The following is a 13,890-nucleotide window of genomic DNA, read 5'->3' on the forward strand; positions in this document are numbered from 1 at the left end:
TTGTCCAGAAAGGTTGAGCTGAAGCTATAGGGTAGTTTCTCATTCAAAGATGTAAAAATAGAATGTTCTCTCAATGCATCTCCAAGCACTGATGTCTCTAAGCAACACATGCTGAGCAAGGACATTATATCTATTCCGACTTAGTTCTTCCGTTGAGAGGCACACATTAATGCACTCCCAGGCATTAATGCACTCACAGAGCTATACTGTTCTAGTATAACATTTACATTTACATTGTAGTCATTAAGCAGGCACTGTTATCCAGAGCGACAGCCAGGAGTAATTAGGGTTAAATGCCTTGCTTAAGGACATATCAACAGATTTTTCACTTAGTCGGATTCAAGAATTCAAACCAGCAACCTTTTGTTTACAGGATCAATGTTCTTAACCAGTACCTGCAGCCCTTAACATGAGCTTGAGTTGCCCTGCATGTCACAATGTAACATCCAAGTGATGAGTCAACATGCTGCCTGCCTTGTGAGCATCATCTTGGGGTTATTTTGGAATTTAATTCAATTCAAACCATTAATTGAAATTAACATTTGAATTGGCCACACCCCACAGGAAGTAGAAGGAAAAAGGAAGTATAATTGAATTCATACCAATTCATTGACATTCAACTGAGACAAACATATGAGTCTCATTCCTTTGGCAAATATTTTGCCAAAAGCATCGGCCACCTGTCATGAGATGTTAGGTTGTTCTGTGCCCTCTGAGTGTTTGATCTATTACATTCTGAGATATGTATTTTTTGTTAATAATTAAGTGTAAGAATCATTAATCATTATAAACAACCTAGAAAATGATAACAATATTTCCAGACCACTATACTTCATCGTTTTAGAATTTAGATTGTTGGTAACCATACATGATGACCAAAATAAACATATTGTAACTGCATTCCTCCTCTGAGGAGGAGGAGAAGCGAGTAGGATCGGAGGACCAATGGCAGCGTGGTAAGTGTCCATAACGTTTATTTGAAGATATAAACTGAACACTATGAAATACAAAACAATAAACGTGAACGAAAACAAAACAGTCCTATGTGGAAACAAACACCCACAACTCAACAGTGAAACCCAGGCTACCTAAGTATGATTCTCAATCAGAGATAACTAACGACACCTGCCTCTGATTGAGAACCATACTAGGCCGAAACAGAAACCCCAACATAGAAAAACAAACATAGACTGCCCACCCAACTCACGCCCTGACCATACTAAATAATGACAAAACAAAGGAAATAAAGGTCAGAACGTGATACATATGCATAATGATTTATGGAATCAATTATCCATTTGAATTTCAAAGAATTCCACTGAATTAAATTCTACATTCTTTAGTTCACATTTATTTCAAATTCTACTTCCTACGGGTGTGGCCAATTCCATTCAAATTCAAGATTTGAATTGGAATTAAAGACAAATTCTCAACTCAATTAAGAATTGACCCCAACCCTGCTACACAGCCTAATTTACTGTCTACTGTGGACCCAGTAGAATTGTAGCTAGAGATGAGCACCTGTCCTACTGTTTGAAGTGAGACAAGGAGGAAAGCTCTACTGTCAGATGAGACCTGGCCTGGGGAGTACTCTTCTCTACTCTACTCTACTCTTCTAGGGTTACAGTTGGAAGATACTTCCTAAGCCAGATGTTGATTTTTTTATTTTATCCTTATTTTACCAGGTAAGTTTACTGAGAACACATTCTCATTTACAGCAACAACCTGGGGAATAGTTATAGGGGACAGGAGGGGGGAATGATTGAGCCAATTGTAAACTGGAGAAGATTAGGTGACCGTGATGGTATGAAGGGCAGATTGGCAATTTAGCCAGGACACCGGGGTTAACACCCCTACTCTTACGATAAGTGCCATGGGATCTTTAGTGACCACAGAGAGTCAGGACACCCGTTTAACGTCCCCCTACACAGGGTCATGTCCCCAATCACATCCCTGGGTCATTGGGATATTTGTTTTAGATCAGAGGAAAAGGGGGCCTCCTACTGGCCATCCAACAATACTTCCAGCAGCATCTGGTCTCCGATCCAGGACCAACCCTGGTTAGCTTCAGAAGCAAGCCATCAGTGGGATGCAGGGTAGCATGCTGCTGGTTAAGGAGGAAGAGGTGGGGTCTGGCAAATTTGCTCACATAATCTACCTACAGTACCAAAGGATGAGATTCTATTTCTATGGTACCTACTCACTCTATGACTCATCCAGGTCCCATGATTAGATTGTCACTGCATCTCTGTTATAGAAAAGCTTACATTTGAAATCTTCATAAAAGCCCTTCTGCTGTTATTTGATTTTGGGCTCTTGGGGTTTTAGCTAATGTTATGAAGGGGACTTACACAACCTCCCACAGCCCATTGTCTTACAACCTCTCATACATCACTTACAATTATCGTACTTACAACTATCTTACCTGAAGATCCAAAGTGGATTCTATTTATAAAAGGTTTCAAAAAATATAATCTACCTACAGAGGTGGTGATTTCAAATGTATCAGCAACTACCACCTACACACAGTGCTAATGTATCAGCAACTACCACCTACACACAGTGCTAGGTGTTATTGACTGTGGTATACAAGATTTACCGTAACTGTCACTGAATCATAACTTTATAGTTGCTTCTGCAGCTCTTATTTACTTTACATTTTGAACAATTTGTTTTGTTCTTTCTGTTTTGTTCCATTTGGTTTTTATACCATACAGTAAGATCCATCTACAGTAGACTCTCGCTGCATGGTCGGTGGACCCAGCTAGGGAGGGGTCCAGCCAGGTTTGAAGTTGCTGTCATTGTTTTTAGAAGCCCAGGATGAAGTCAGTGGTCATGATTCCTAAACATTTAGAGTGTGTGAAGGATGAGTGTAAATAGCCCAAATGAAAGCAGTTTATATTTTTATTCACAACGTTTAAAAGCTTTGCCGAACGTCAAACAGTGTGTCCCTTCATTAGCTGGGGAGGATTTGGGTGGGGACAGGGGGAGGATATGGGTGGGGGCAGGGGGAGGATTTGGGTGGGGGCAGGGGGAGGATTTGGGTGGGGGCAGGGGGAGGATTTGGGTGGGGGCAGGGGGAGGATTTAGGTGGGGGCAGGGGGAGGATGCTAAAATTTGCACTAATGTTGACGTCTGCATTTCATCAAACCCTTTTTTGGACCACCAGTCTCCTGCCCTAGTCGGCCTAATAACCCATGAGACGTGCACTGTGTGCTGTGAGCTGCTATGAACTGTGTGCTGTGAACTGCTATGAGCTGTGTGCTGTGAAATGCTATGAGCTGTGTGTTGTGAGGGGCTGTGACATTCTGCCATGGCTCACACACACCCTCCCCTCCTCTTCACCCTCCACTTCCGCTGCCTAGCTCCATGAAGGAAGGCAAGGCTAGCAGCTTTTTGTAGACCTGACCCCTGCTTCTTCTCCTCCTCTCTCATCAGGGGTCAAGGGTCAACTGCTAGTGCAGCTCAGAGGTCTTGTTGATGTACTGACGGTGTTGGCCCCCGAAGCGCCATCAATACAGCCACTGATATTCTTTTGTTGTTGTTGTTAAGAGCGATGATGGACTGGCCATCCTGTTTATTGTAAGTTTATCTCAAACTATTATGACTGTTAGTCTATAACTGTATGACTCAAAAATGATCTGCATTCTTGTCTGGATTTGGGATTACTCATTTCTGTCTCAGACTCTTGACATTCCTGTTGGACTGATACAAATCTATTTAGTTTAGCATTGATGAGCCACAACAACCCTGACCTGGCCACATCACTGTTCTGTTTGTCTTAGTCCAGTGGTATTCACACTTTTTCATGATGAGCCACAACAACCCTGACCTGGCCACATCACTGTTCTGTTTGTCTTAGTCCAGTGGTATTCACACTTTTTCATGATGAGCCAAAACAACCCTGACCTGGCCACATCACTGTTCTGTTTGTCTTAGTCCAGTGGTATTCACACATTTTCATGATGAGCCACAACAACCCTGACCTGGCCACATCACTGTTCTGTTTGTCTTAGTCCAGTGGTATTCACACATTTTCATGATGAGCCACAACAACCCTGACCTGGCCACATCACTGTTCTGTTTGTCTTAGTCCAGTGGTATTCAAACGTTTTCATGATGAGCCACAACAACCCTGACCTGGCCACATCACTGTTCTGTTTGTCTTAGTCCAGTGGTATTCACACTTTTTCATGATGAGCCACAACAACCCTGACCTGGCCACATCACTGTTCTGTTTGTCTTAGTCCAGTGGTATTCACACTTTTTCATGATGAGCCACAACAACCCTGACCTGGCCACATCACTGTTCTGTTTGTCTTAGTCCAGTGGTATTCAAACTTTTTCATGATGAGCCACAACAACCCTGACCTGGCCACATCACTGTTCTGTTTGTCTTAGTCCAGTGGTATTCAAACCTTTTCAAGATGAGCCACAACAACCCTGACCTGGCCACATCACTGTTCTGTTTGTCTTAGTCCATTGGTATTCAAACTTTTTCCACTGGGACCCCATTTATTCCACTAGAATTTCTGGGGACCCCATTTTTTAAAGATTTTTACATATACAAATAGTCTTAAATGTATTATTTTCATATCTTATCAAAGTGAAAAGACACCAATAAATATATTTACTCAATAAAATTGTATTTTTCTAATGATATTTATCAAAAACATTTGTATATTGTCCCATACAATAATCTGTACTCTTTTTGTTCCGAAATGTTACAGTTCCGGGTCGCGACCCCGACTTTGGTTACCACTGCCTTAGTCCTAGCATGCCGTTCTGTTCTGGTCTACCCTATAGGGTGTCCCAGCGTTATTCACTCTTTTTCTGTGGTAGGGGGAGGAAGAGGGATGGGCCGGGACAGGGCAGGGGGCGGTCTGGGGGGGCTTGAGCAAACAGTGAGGGTCTCAACACACAAAGTAAACATTGCCCTGTGTTTGAACTGTACACCTTGGGTCCAGCAAGTCTCCCACACACTCACTCTCCCCTCAGCCCTATTCCCGACCGGCCCAGCTAAATACACCGCTTATCCTTGGACCTGCCCATAAATAAGAAGGAAAAAGTACCCCCCCCCCCCACACTGAAAAAATCTGCATAGACCAGCATAGGCTAGTCATGGCTAGCCTTCGGTGTATTTTGAACAATGGTGACCAGCCTTTTGCTGTGTGTGGGGGGGGGGGGCGCGTGATGTTCCCCAATGCTGGAAGGCGGGCCTCGAGTGAAAAAGTTTGGGAACCCCCATGCTGGCCAGACCAGCTTGACCATCATCCGATCAGCACTGACCAGCAAGGACCAACTTGACATTTAAGCTGGTCTATGTTGTTTTTCTTTCAGCAGGGTCTGTCAACGTCTCACCTCCATGGCCAACAGCCCTGGCCTAGCAGCCTCTCTGGCTCGCATGTGGGGGGTGTATTGGAACATGGATGCACAGCAGTGGACTCAGAGAGTTGTACGGTTGTTCTTCTCTCAATATCAGAAACAAATATTTTACTTATATCTGAGTACTATGATGCTGAGGATGGCACCACATTTGTCTGCAGGTCTTTGTTAAACCAAGGTACTAATCAACTTGATTATATAAATGAGCTATCCCCCCTCCGGAACTTTAGATAAGAATAGAGCATGCGCTGTCACAGCGTCGTACAGGCTGACGATAGCAAAACCCTGGAGACACAGCAGCTCTTTTCGATTTGGGTTTGATAAACCAGGGCTTAGTGCATGACATGCTCTTATTTCACTTAATGTGGTATTAAGAGCAGCCAACTATCCCGGCCCAGTTATGAAGGAAAGAGACCTTGAATGATGTGCCCCGTTACAGGGCTACTACTCAGACAAAGTGCACTGACCTACTTCTTCCTAGGACATCCAACCGTGGGTTCAACCAAAGCGTTGAGCAGAAAGGGTAACTAGCGTACATTACATTACATACAGTATGTCATTCTGAGCTCCTAAACTCTAAACTTCACGTCTACATGCACAGAACTACAGCCACGTTTTATCGTTTTGGTTGTTTTGACTTAGTTTATTCATCCCTGTCTCAAACCACGCCGTTCAACCTCTGCTGCCTAAACTTGTTCCCAACAACTGTGATACATCAGTGCCAAAGAAGAAAAGGCGCACACACATACGGCCTGAAAAAGCAAAGCTTTTCATGTGTTGCGTGAGTCAATTAGGAGGGCAGCGTTGCTGAACACATTCAGAAACTTTGTCTCTGAAGTGTTCAGAGGAATGTCCTCGGGACTGTACCGTAGGACCTATTGATTCTGACATGTTTATTTTTACAGCAAAGGCCTTTTCTATTTGTAACAGATCCAGCATATTTTCAGCTTTTGTTGTGCATGTGTTGGAGGGAATGCACCCCATTCCCCAGACGGGGGCCTTTTTATTTAAACCACCAACACGACATCTGACGTGTTCTTTTTACATGGCCAAGACTCTATTTTGTTCAACGGGCCACTTTATTGAACTACTCCTGAAGTTTGAGTGAGTGACTAACTGGCCGTCTTTGTGAGCCGTTTAAAAAAATGTCCGTTTCTGTAAACGAGAGATGAACTCAAGAGATTAAAGAAAGAAATATCTTACTCAATTTTATATTTTTGTTCCCTGACCTAAGCTGACAGCTCATGAAAAGTTCTTGATTAAGCTCTTCTCAAAGTTCAGAATGATTTCTTAAAGACAAAGTGTTGGCATAATTACCCACTTTCCCCTCTATCGTTTGGCTAATGAGGGGACACACATTGCTGTCGTCTTCAAGAACACTCAGCACTTGCAGAGTTGTGCTCGGTCCATGCTAGTTAGAAATGAATTAGTTATAGGGGTTTATCAAACTGAAAGCACTCTCCTATATAATGCTATATAATTGTAGCGTATCATGTGCATTGCAGAGATGTTGAAGTTGGAGAGCCTTGGTCTTACACAGCGAACACTGAGCTGTGCTCTGTTCTTTAGTGTTAACGAGAGGGAGGTTCAGTGTTAGTGAATGTTGTTGTCCAGATCTGGGGAAATATACAAGGCTGTATAAAGTATGGCAGTGCTTGTTGAAATGTTGAGCTTGGCTTCAGCCAATGTAGTCAAAAGATTAGTTTGTGTAGGCTTGGCTTAAAAGTTAGTTCCTTACATACTCTTGTGCGTTGTGAGTGAAGTGCTTGCTTGTGATGGTTGGGTCTGCTGTTACATCTACGGTTGAGGAGGTTGATCTCTACTGGCACTGGCTGTAAGATTGGCGATACAAGAACAAATAGAAAATTGAGAACAGTGCCACTGCTCAGTGAAGTTGTGTTCTAGATTTGGATTTTGATAGTATTATACAACCATTGTTATGGTTTATAAAGTCAAAGAAACTGGAGAAGGTGAGAAAATACCTATTCTTTTTCCAGGAATACATTTCAATCATTTGCAGGTCTTAAATAAATGCTTGAGTTTTCAAAGCATAATGCCACAGTTTATCTTGTGTAAAGTGTTGTATTGCATCTTGTCTGAGTCGTAACTCGATATTTTTTACAACAATGTTTCTGTGAAAGGCAATATTTAGCAGTAAAACCAAGTGCACCTCTTCCAAACAGTTAATTGTAAATGATCTGGAGTTGATGACCTGGATAGGAGCATTAATGTAGGCTAAAGTGGACATGTGAGATTCTTTAGTTGTAGTTTTTAATGAATATTAATCACCATAGAGCCTTAGAATCCGTTAACCTGACTAAAAGATGAATCTGTTTTTCTGTGGAATGTTGCTTGCCCCATGACCAAAGGAACGTTGTCCTATTCATCCTCGAGGATAATCAGTGAAGAGAAAAGATCCCGCTTGTGTTTCTATCCCTGAGGATTCCCATTGTTACCACTTCATATAAATCAATATGGAGAAATTAACTACTTTGAGCCTTTGGGACTTCTGGTATTGCAAATGCTTGTGTGAGACTGAGAAAAATCATCTACTAAACTCCTGTTGTCAACACGTCAACATGGGATGGGGACAGATTTACAGGTTGCGCAACATAAATTGAAAGGTCATTCCCGATTGAGCCGACATATGCAGCGTCTACCATGAATGCAGTCTCCACTGACGCGGAAGCCATTACATTTCAATATGTAAACGCTGAACCTCTGTGATACAGATTAAATAGAGCCAGATGAAAACATGATTTTCTAATTCAACCTCAAAAGGTCAAACGTGTGTGTAGTTGGCCCTACAGACTTCCCTTGGATAGGAAAAAAGAAAAGCTTCTCCAAGGATTATTGAGTCCTGACCTCTCCAAAGAACAGCATGGGTTTTTAATGTCATTGTCCTCTCTGGTCAGGTCCATGGAAGTGATGGCCTATGGCTCCCAAGGTAGATGCTAAACTAACAGGTCTCAGATTGCAGGCCGTGTACCCCTGGGATCAGTCCTCCGGGCCCCTGCAGAGAGAGGACTTGTGATAAGGGTCGATATTGGAAGCTGTGTAAACCTTGTTAAGATTTTCCCCCCTGCGAGTGGGGGTAATCCCAAACACCTGGGCTGGTTAACCAGGATCAGGTGGGATTAGAGAGGAGGGAACCATAGAACCCACTCTGCCCCCACTTCACTCCCCAGTTCCCTGTTTTAATCAAGCCCATCATTTCACTTTTATGCAAATATTTGATCAAAGATTGGGATTTTTTACATGATCCTTTATTCATAAAATATTGAAATTGATCTCAAACTAATATCCTATTTTTCCTGAGTTTATATGATTTCTTGATCACATCCCTGATTATATATTTTTGGACTTCATCCTTCCCTCTAACTCTGGTCCATGACCATGGCAGAGGGCTATCTATCCTACCATCCAAATGAAAACATTTTCTTTTTACTCCATTTCTTGACCCGCGTATCAGAGGTACAGATTGTCCAAGCCAGCAGCCAGTCAAACAGAGGTTCATCACAGGTCAATCAATGATAGACTGTTTATTTACACGTTATAGTAATTACTCAACTACTTGTTTATTGTTATGAAGCAATCGGTTCTTCAAAAACGCATGAATTAACTGTTTATTTGTACAAGGGTTTCGGAGAACTATTAAGCTGTCAAACATACCACAGTGTAGCAGGGTTTACTGAGCTGAGTTGTTTTGTCTTTATCAAGAGTGACTGCTTGTATTCTCATGGTGGCCCGTCTGTCTGAACAGGTACTTTACAGAGGTTGTGTATCCACAGTAAACATCCTATAGTGAATACCTTGTCAGATGGATGATTGACCCTCCTCCCCTAATGTACAGTACATTAGCCACTTGGAGATATGAAACATTGTTTGTAGTTATTGTCCTTAGATTTCACTGTTCTCTCCATCTCTCCCTCTCTGTCAGATGTGGACGAGTGTGCAGAGCAAATTGACAACTGCAGCATCGATGCCATCTGCCAGAATACACTCAAGTCATACAAATGTATCTGCAAGTCAGGCTACAAGGGGGATGGCAAGCATTGCGAAGGTAAGGTGTCACACACACACACACACACACACACACACACACACACACACACACACACACACACACACACACACACACACACACACACACACACACACACACACACACACACACACACACACACACACACACACACACACACACATATACACACACACACACACAGATATATACACACACACACACACAGATATACACACACACACACACACACACACACACACACACACACACACACACACACACACACACACACACACACACACACACACACACACACACACACACACACACACGGTTTTCCCCTCTGACATCATTGCAGTTCCCAATAGAACAGCAGAATATGTAGCGCATTTTGTTTTTACCACACTGCTTGAAGCACCTCACCTCTGTTTCGTCAACAACACAAAAACAATAACAAAAGTGCTGGGGGCGGACAGTGGCGCCTTTTCCCCTAATGCAGATTCCACCTTTAAACCCCGGACTCGCCTGAAGAGAGAGGATCGACATGTTGCATAAAAGGACAGAGAAAAAGACAGGTGCAGCCGACTGCTCTTTTGTGTCAAAGATTAAATGAAGCTGTACATTTTGTGCACATGTTAGAGAAGAGAGTTAAGATAGTGGGATGAAAAAGCAATCAGAGGCTTCTGTCTGCCAAGAAGTCAGGGATGTTTCCACAGCCCAGGGCTGCCCGTGACTGTCTATAGCCTGTCAGACACAACACTGTTTTTGTAGTAGGGAGTGTTCAAAGCCTCTGGATCGTTCTTTCCCCACGTTTTTATTAGTATTACTGCAAAAACATATTTCACAATGTCAACCCCCCCCACCCACTCCTAAGATTATTCTAGAATTTATTTGATTGTGTTTTTCATGGCTGTTTGCCTTCAGGTTATAAAAGTTTGCTTTTAAATAAAAAATAAATTAAAAAAGTGCCCACTTGAAAATCTGAGGAGAGAGTAGAGCTCTGATACCTGAAAGAGTCTGCGCCTCTCTCTCTTCATCGGCAGTATGTCTGCATAGACTCCTCAAGGCCGATAAACACCATACTGGAAGTATAGTTGATGGCCATGAGCTGCCTGTCTCCCCTATTCTGGCTGTGGTAAATAAATCATAGAAGGTAGAAGGCAATGCAAAAACAAAACTGCTGTTTTCTGCTAAGGGCAACAAACCTGATCAAATTGAACAAGTGTACGTTTCAAATGCATTCTAAAGCGGTGCAAGCAGTGCAGTAGATGTGATACTGTAGTGGTGTAGATCTGGTGTTACCGAAACAAACACCTTTAAACCCTGGCAAAACATGGGCCAATGGGTTCAGCCGCTTGTATATGCTGAGTTGGAATTACAGCCTTTGCTATCATAACATTTGCCTTGTGATTGTGGAAGAAGAAGTGTGGAAATGGAGATATTAGGATAGCTGTACAAATATACTCTTCCTGCGTTGCATTTCAGTTCATTCTGAAACCGTACACACTAGAGGATTACTCAAATCAGATCAAATGTATTTGTCACGTGCGCTGAATACAACAGGTGTAGACTTTACCGTGAAATGCCTACTTACAAGCCCTTTCCAAACAATGCAGAGTTATAAAGTAAGAAACTTTAGCACATTGTTTTTTAAACAAGTAACTCAATAAAATAACATTAACGAGGCTATACACAAGGAGTACCAGTACCACGTCAACGTGCAGGGGTACGAGGTACTTCAGGTAGTTGAGGTAGTATGTGCATGTAGGTAGGTTGTAAAAGTGACTAGGCAATCAAGATGTGAAAGTGTTTATATGTGTGTGTGTGTGTGGCATCAATATGCATGTGTGTGTGTATTTTGTGTTTGTGAGCGTATGTAGTGTACGAGTGTGTGTGTGTGTATGTATGTGTGTGTTGGAGAGTCGGTGTAGTATGTGTGAGTGTGTGTGTAGAGTCCTAACTCAAAATGGAGCACCCAGTCCAGCTATCTGATATGTCTGTCTATCAGCTACTCTACATCCCACGTCAGGAACTGGATGAGGAGTCTGTCTTGGAGGCGAAAGGCAATGTTTTCCCTCATACGGTAAAGGGATTATCATCAGCAGAGGCCTCATTATGATCGTAATGATGTGGAAACAATATGATTTTAATGACTGACTCCCTCACATGCCAGACGCTCCTTTTCTCTGTTTCTCATACACACACTCTCATATACTCACACTACACATAGGCCAGGTGCACCCACACACACAGCCCAGAGCATCCTGAAGGTGATGCTTGGATATACTGCACTGCATTTTATAAACTCGTTGGTTCGAGCCCTGAATGCTGATTGCCTGACAGCCGTGGTATATCAGGCCGTATACCACTGGTATGATATTTTTAAAAATGTATTTACTGCTCTAATTACGTTGTTAACCAGTTCATAATAGGGGAAAGGCACCACGGGGGTTTGTGATATATGGCCAGTATACAACGGCTCAGGGCTGTGTCCAGGCACTCTGTGATGCGTTGTGCATAAGAACTGCCCTTAGCCGTGGTATATATATATCCCACTCCCCTTCAGGCCTCCCCTCCCCTTCAGGCCTTATTGCTTAATTATACTGTATGTTTTTGACTGTATGTCTCTGCAGGTGTACCCATACAATAACACTAAGGTTGAGCATTCTGTATTCAACATTAGAATTCGATGGAAATATAGAAACATGTATACGTAAAGACAGCCAGTGTCTTTACCCTGCTAATAGAGGTCCTTGGAGTCCTGCTGACAGAAAGAGGAGATAAATAAACAATGATAGAGAGACAGGATAATAATACACATTGCTGTACTAGTTCTAATCGTGGTACTTGTTCCTCTATTGCTGATGAGTCATGACTCATGGTGTGTGGAGGGAACTTTGGTCCTTAGTGTGGTCTCAGGTGACGTGCTGCTCTTAGACACTCGTTGGCAGGCTGGCACACACACCTTGGCAGTGGCACAATCTCTGTCTGAAGATGCCAAAGAGGTTGTCTGGGAGAGCAGGGAACAGGGAACATGACAGGCTGGTTCAGAACCATTCAATCCACTCAATCTTCTAGTCCATCAGCATGGGAACCACTGCACTGCAGCATCATGCGTCAGTGCCTGTTAGCAAAGTCCCCTGTCCAAGTCATTACAGAAACTCTCTCTCTCTCTCTCTCTCTCTCCCTCTCTCTCTCTCTCCCCCTTCTCTCACTCACTCTCTTTCTCTCTCTCTCTCTCTCTCTCTCTCTCTCTCTCTCTCTCTCTCTCTCTCTCTCTCTCTCCCTTCTCTCACTCTCTTTCACTCTCTCTATATCTCTCTCTCTATATCTCTCTCTCCCTCTATCTCTATCTCTCTCTCTCTCTCCCCCTTCTCTCCTCTTTCTCTCTCTCTCTATCTATCTCTCTCTCCTTCTCTACTCTCTTTCACTCTCTCTCTCTCTATCTCTCTCTCTCTCTCTCTCTCTCTCTCTCTCTCTCTCTCTCTCTCTCCTTCTCTCTCTCTCTCTCTCTCCCTTCTCTCACTCTCTTTCTCTCTCTCTCTCTCTCTCTCTCTCTCTCTCTCTCTCTCTCTCTCTCTCTCTTTCTCTTTCCCTCCCCTCTCTCCCCTTCTCTCACTCTCTTTCTCTTTCTCTCTCTCTCTCTCTCTCTCTCTCTCTCTCTCTCTCTCTCTCCCTCCCCTCTCTCCCCCTTCTCTCTCTCTCTCTCTCTCTCTCTCTCTCTCTCTCTCTCTCTCTCTCTCTCTCTCTCTCTCTCTCTCTCTCTCTCTCTCTCTCTCTCTCTCTCTCTCTTTCTCTCCCCTCTCTCCCCCGTCTCTCACTCTCTTTCTCTTTCGCTCTTATTTTCTTTCCTCTCTCTCTCTCTCTCTCTCTCTCTCTCTCTCTCTCTCTTTCTCTCCCCTCTCTCCCCCTTCTCTCACTCTCTTTCTCTTTCACTCTTATTGTCTCTCCTTCTCTCTCTTGATCTCTCTTTATTTTAACCCCTAGAACAGTACTTTGTTTTTATCTCACTGGTATTGCCCATGGAGTACATCCACCTGTTTGATAGGAATTTGATGCTGCTCCATTCAATGTGAATGAGTCAAATAGGTCTGTAACAGACTGAATACTGAACAGACTGAACAATGGTGTTGGATAGAATCATGTTGATCTTGAGAAATGTCAGTGTTGTGACCAAGAGGGAGGAAGCCTCCTCTCGTTGAGGGGATGAGATTCTCTTAGCCCGGGGTAGATGAGAGTGAGACTGGCATTAGTGTGTCTCCTGTGTGACATTGTGGGATAGAGCAGCAGAAACTTGTGGTGGCAGGAAGCTCTGGGAGTTAGAGAGAGAGTGCACTGGTCCAGGCTCAGCCCATTGCTGTCGAGTCAAATCAAGCACTGAGGCATCTGTACCAGGCAGCTACAAAGATGAGCCGAACCACCCAGATCATTGGCCCTAAATGGGTCAGAAAATAAAAGATGGGATGTATCTCCCTGTC

At 43.3% G+C, this 13,890-nt stretch overlaps 1 protein-coding gene across 4 annotated transcripts in view; it reads left to right on the top strand.

The window, feature by feature from the left end:
• The window catches only part of LOC118360309 (signal peptide, CUB and EGF-like domain-containing protein 3), a 151,819-nt gene that overhangs the window by 14,303 nt on the left and 123,626 nt on the right, over positions 1-13,890 (top strand). For all 4 annotated transcript variants that reach the window (XM_052482193.1, XM_052482191.1, XM_052482192.1 and 1 more), the window contains exon 2: positions 9,326-9,448. In XM_052482193.1, coding sequence (XP_052338153.1) covers positions 9,326-9,448 — 123 coding nt within the window. The remainder of the gene's footprint in view (positions 1-9,325; positions 9,449-13,890) is intronic.

This window comes from Oncorhynchus keta, chromosome 27 (genome assembly GCF_023373465.1).
Source record: "Oncorhynchus keta strain PuntledgeMale-10-30-2019 chromosome 27, Oket_V2, whole genome shotgun sequence".
In the NCBI taxonomy this organism is placed as follows: Eukaryota; Metazoa; Chordata; class Actinopteri; order Salmoniformes; family Salmonidae; genus Oncorhynchus; species Oncorhynchus keta.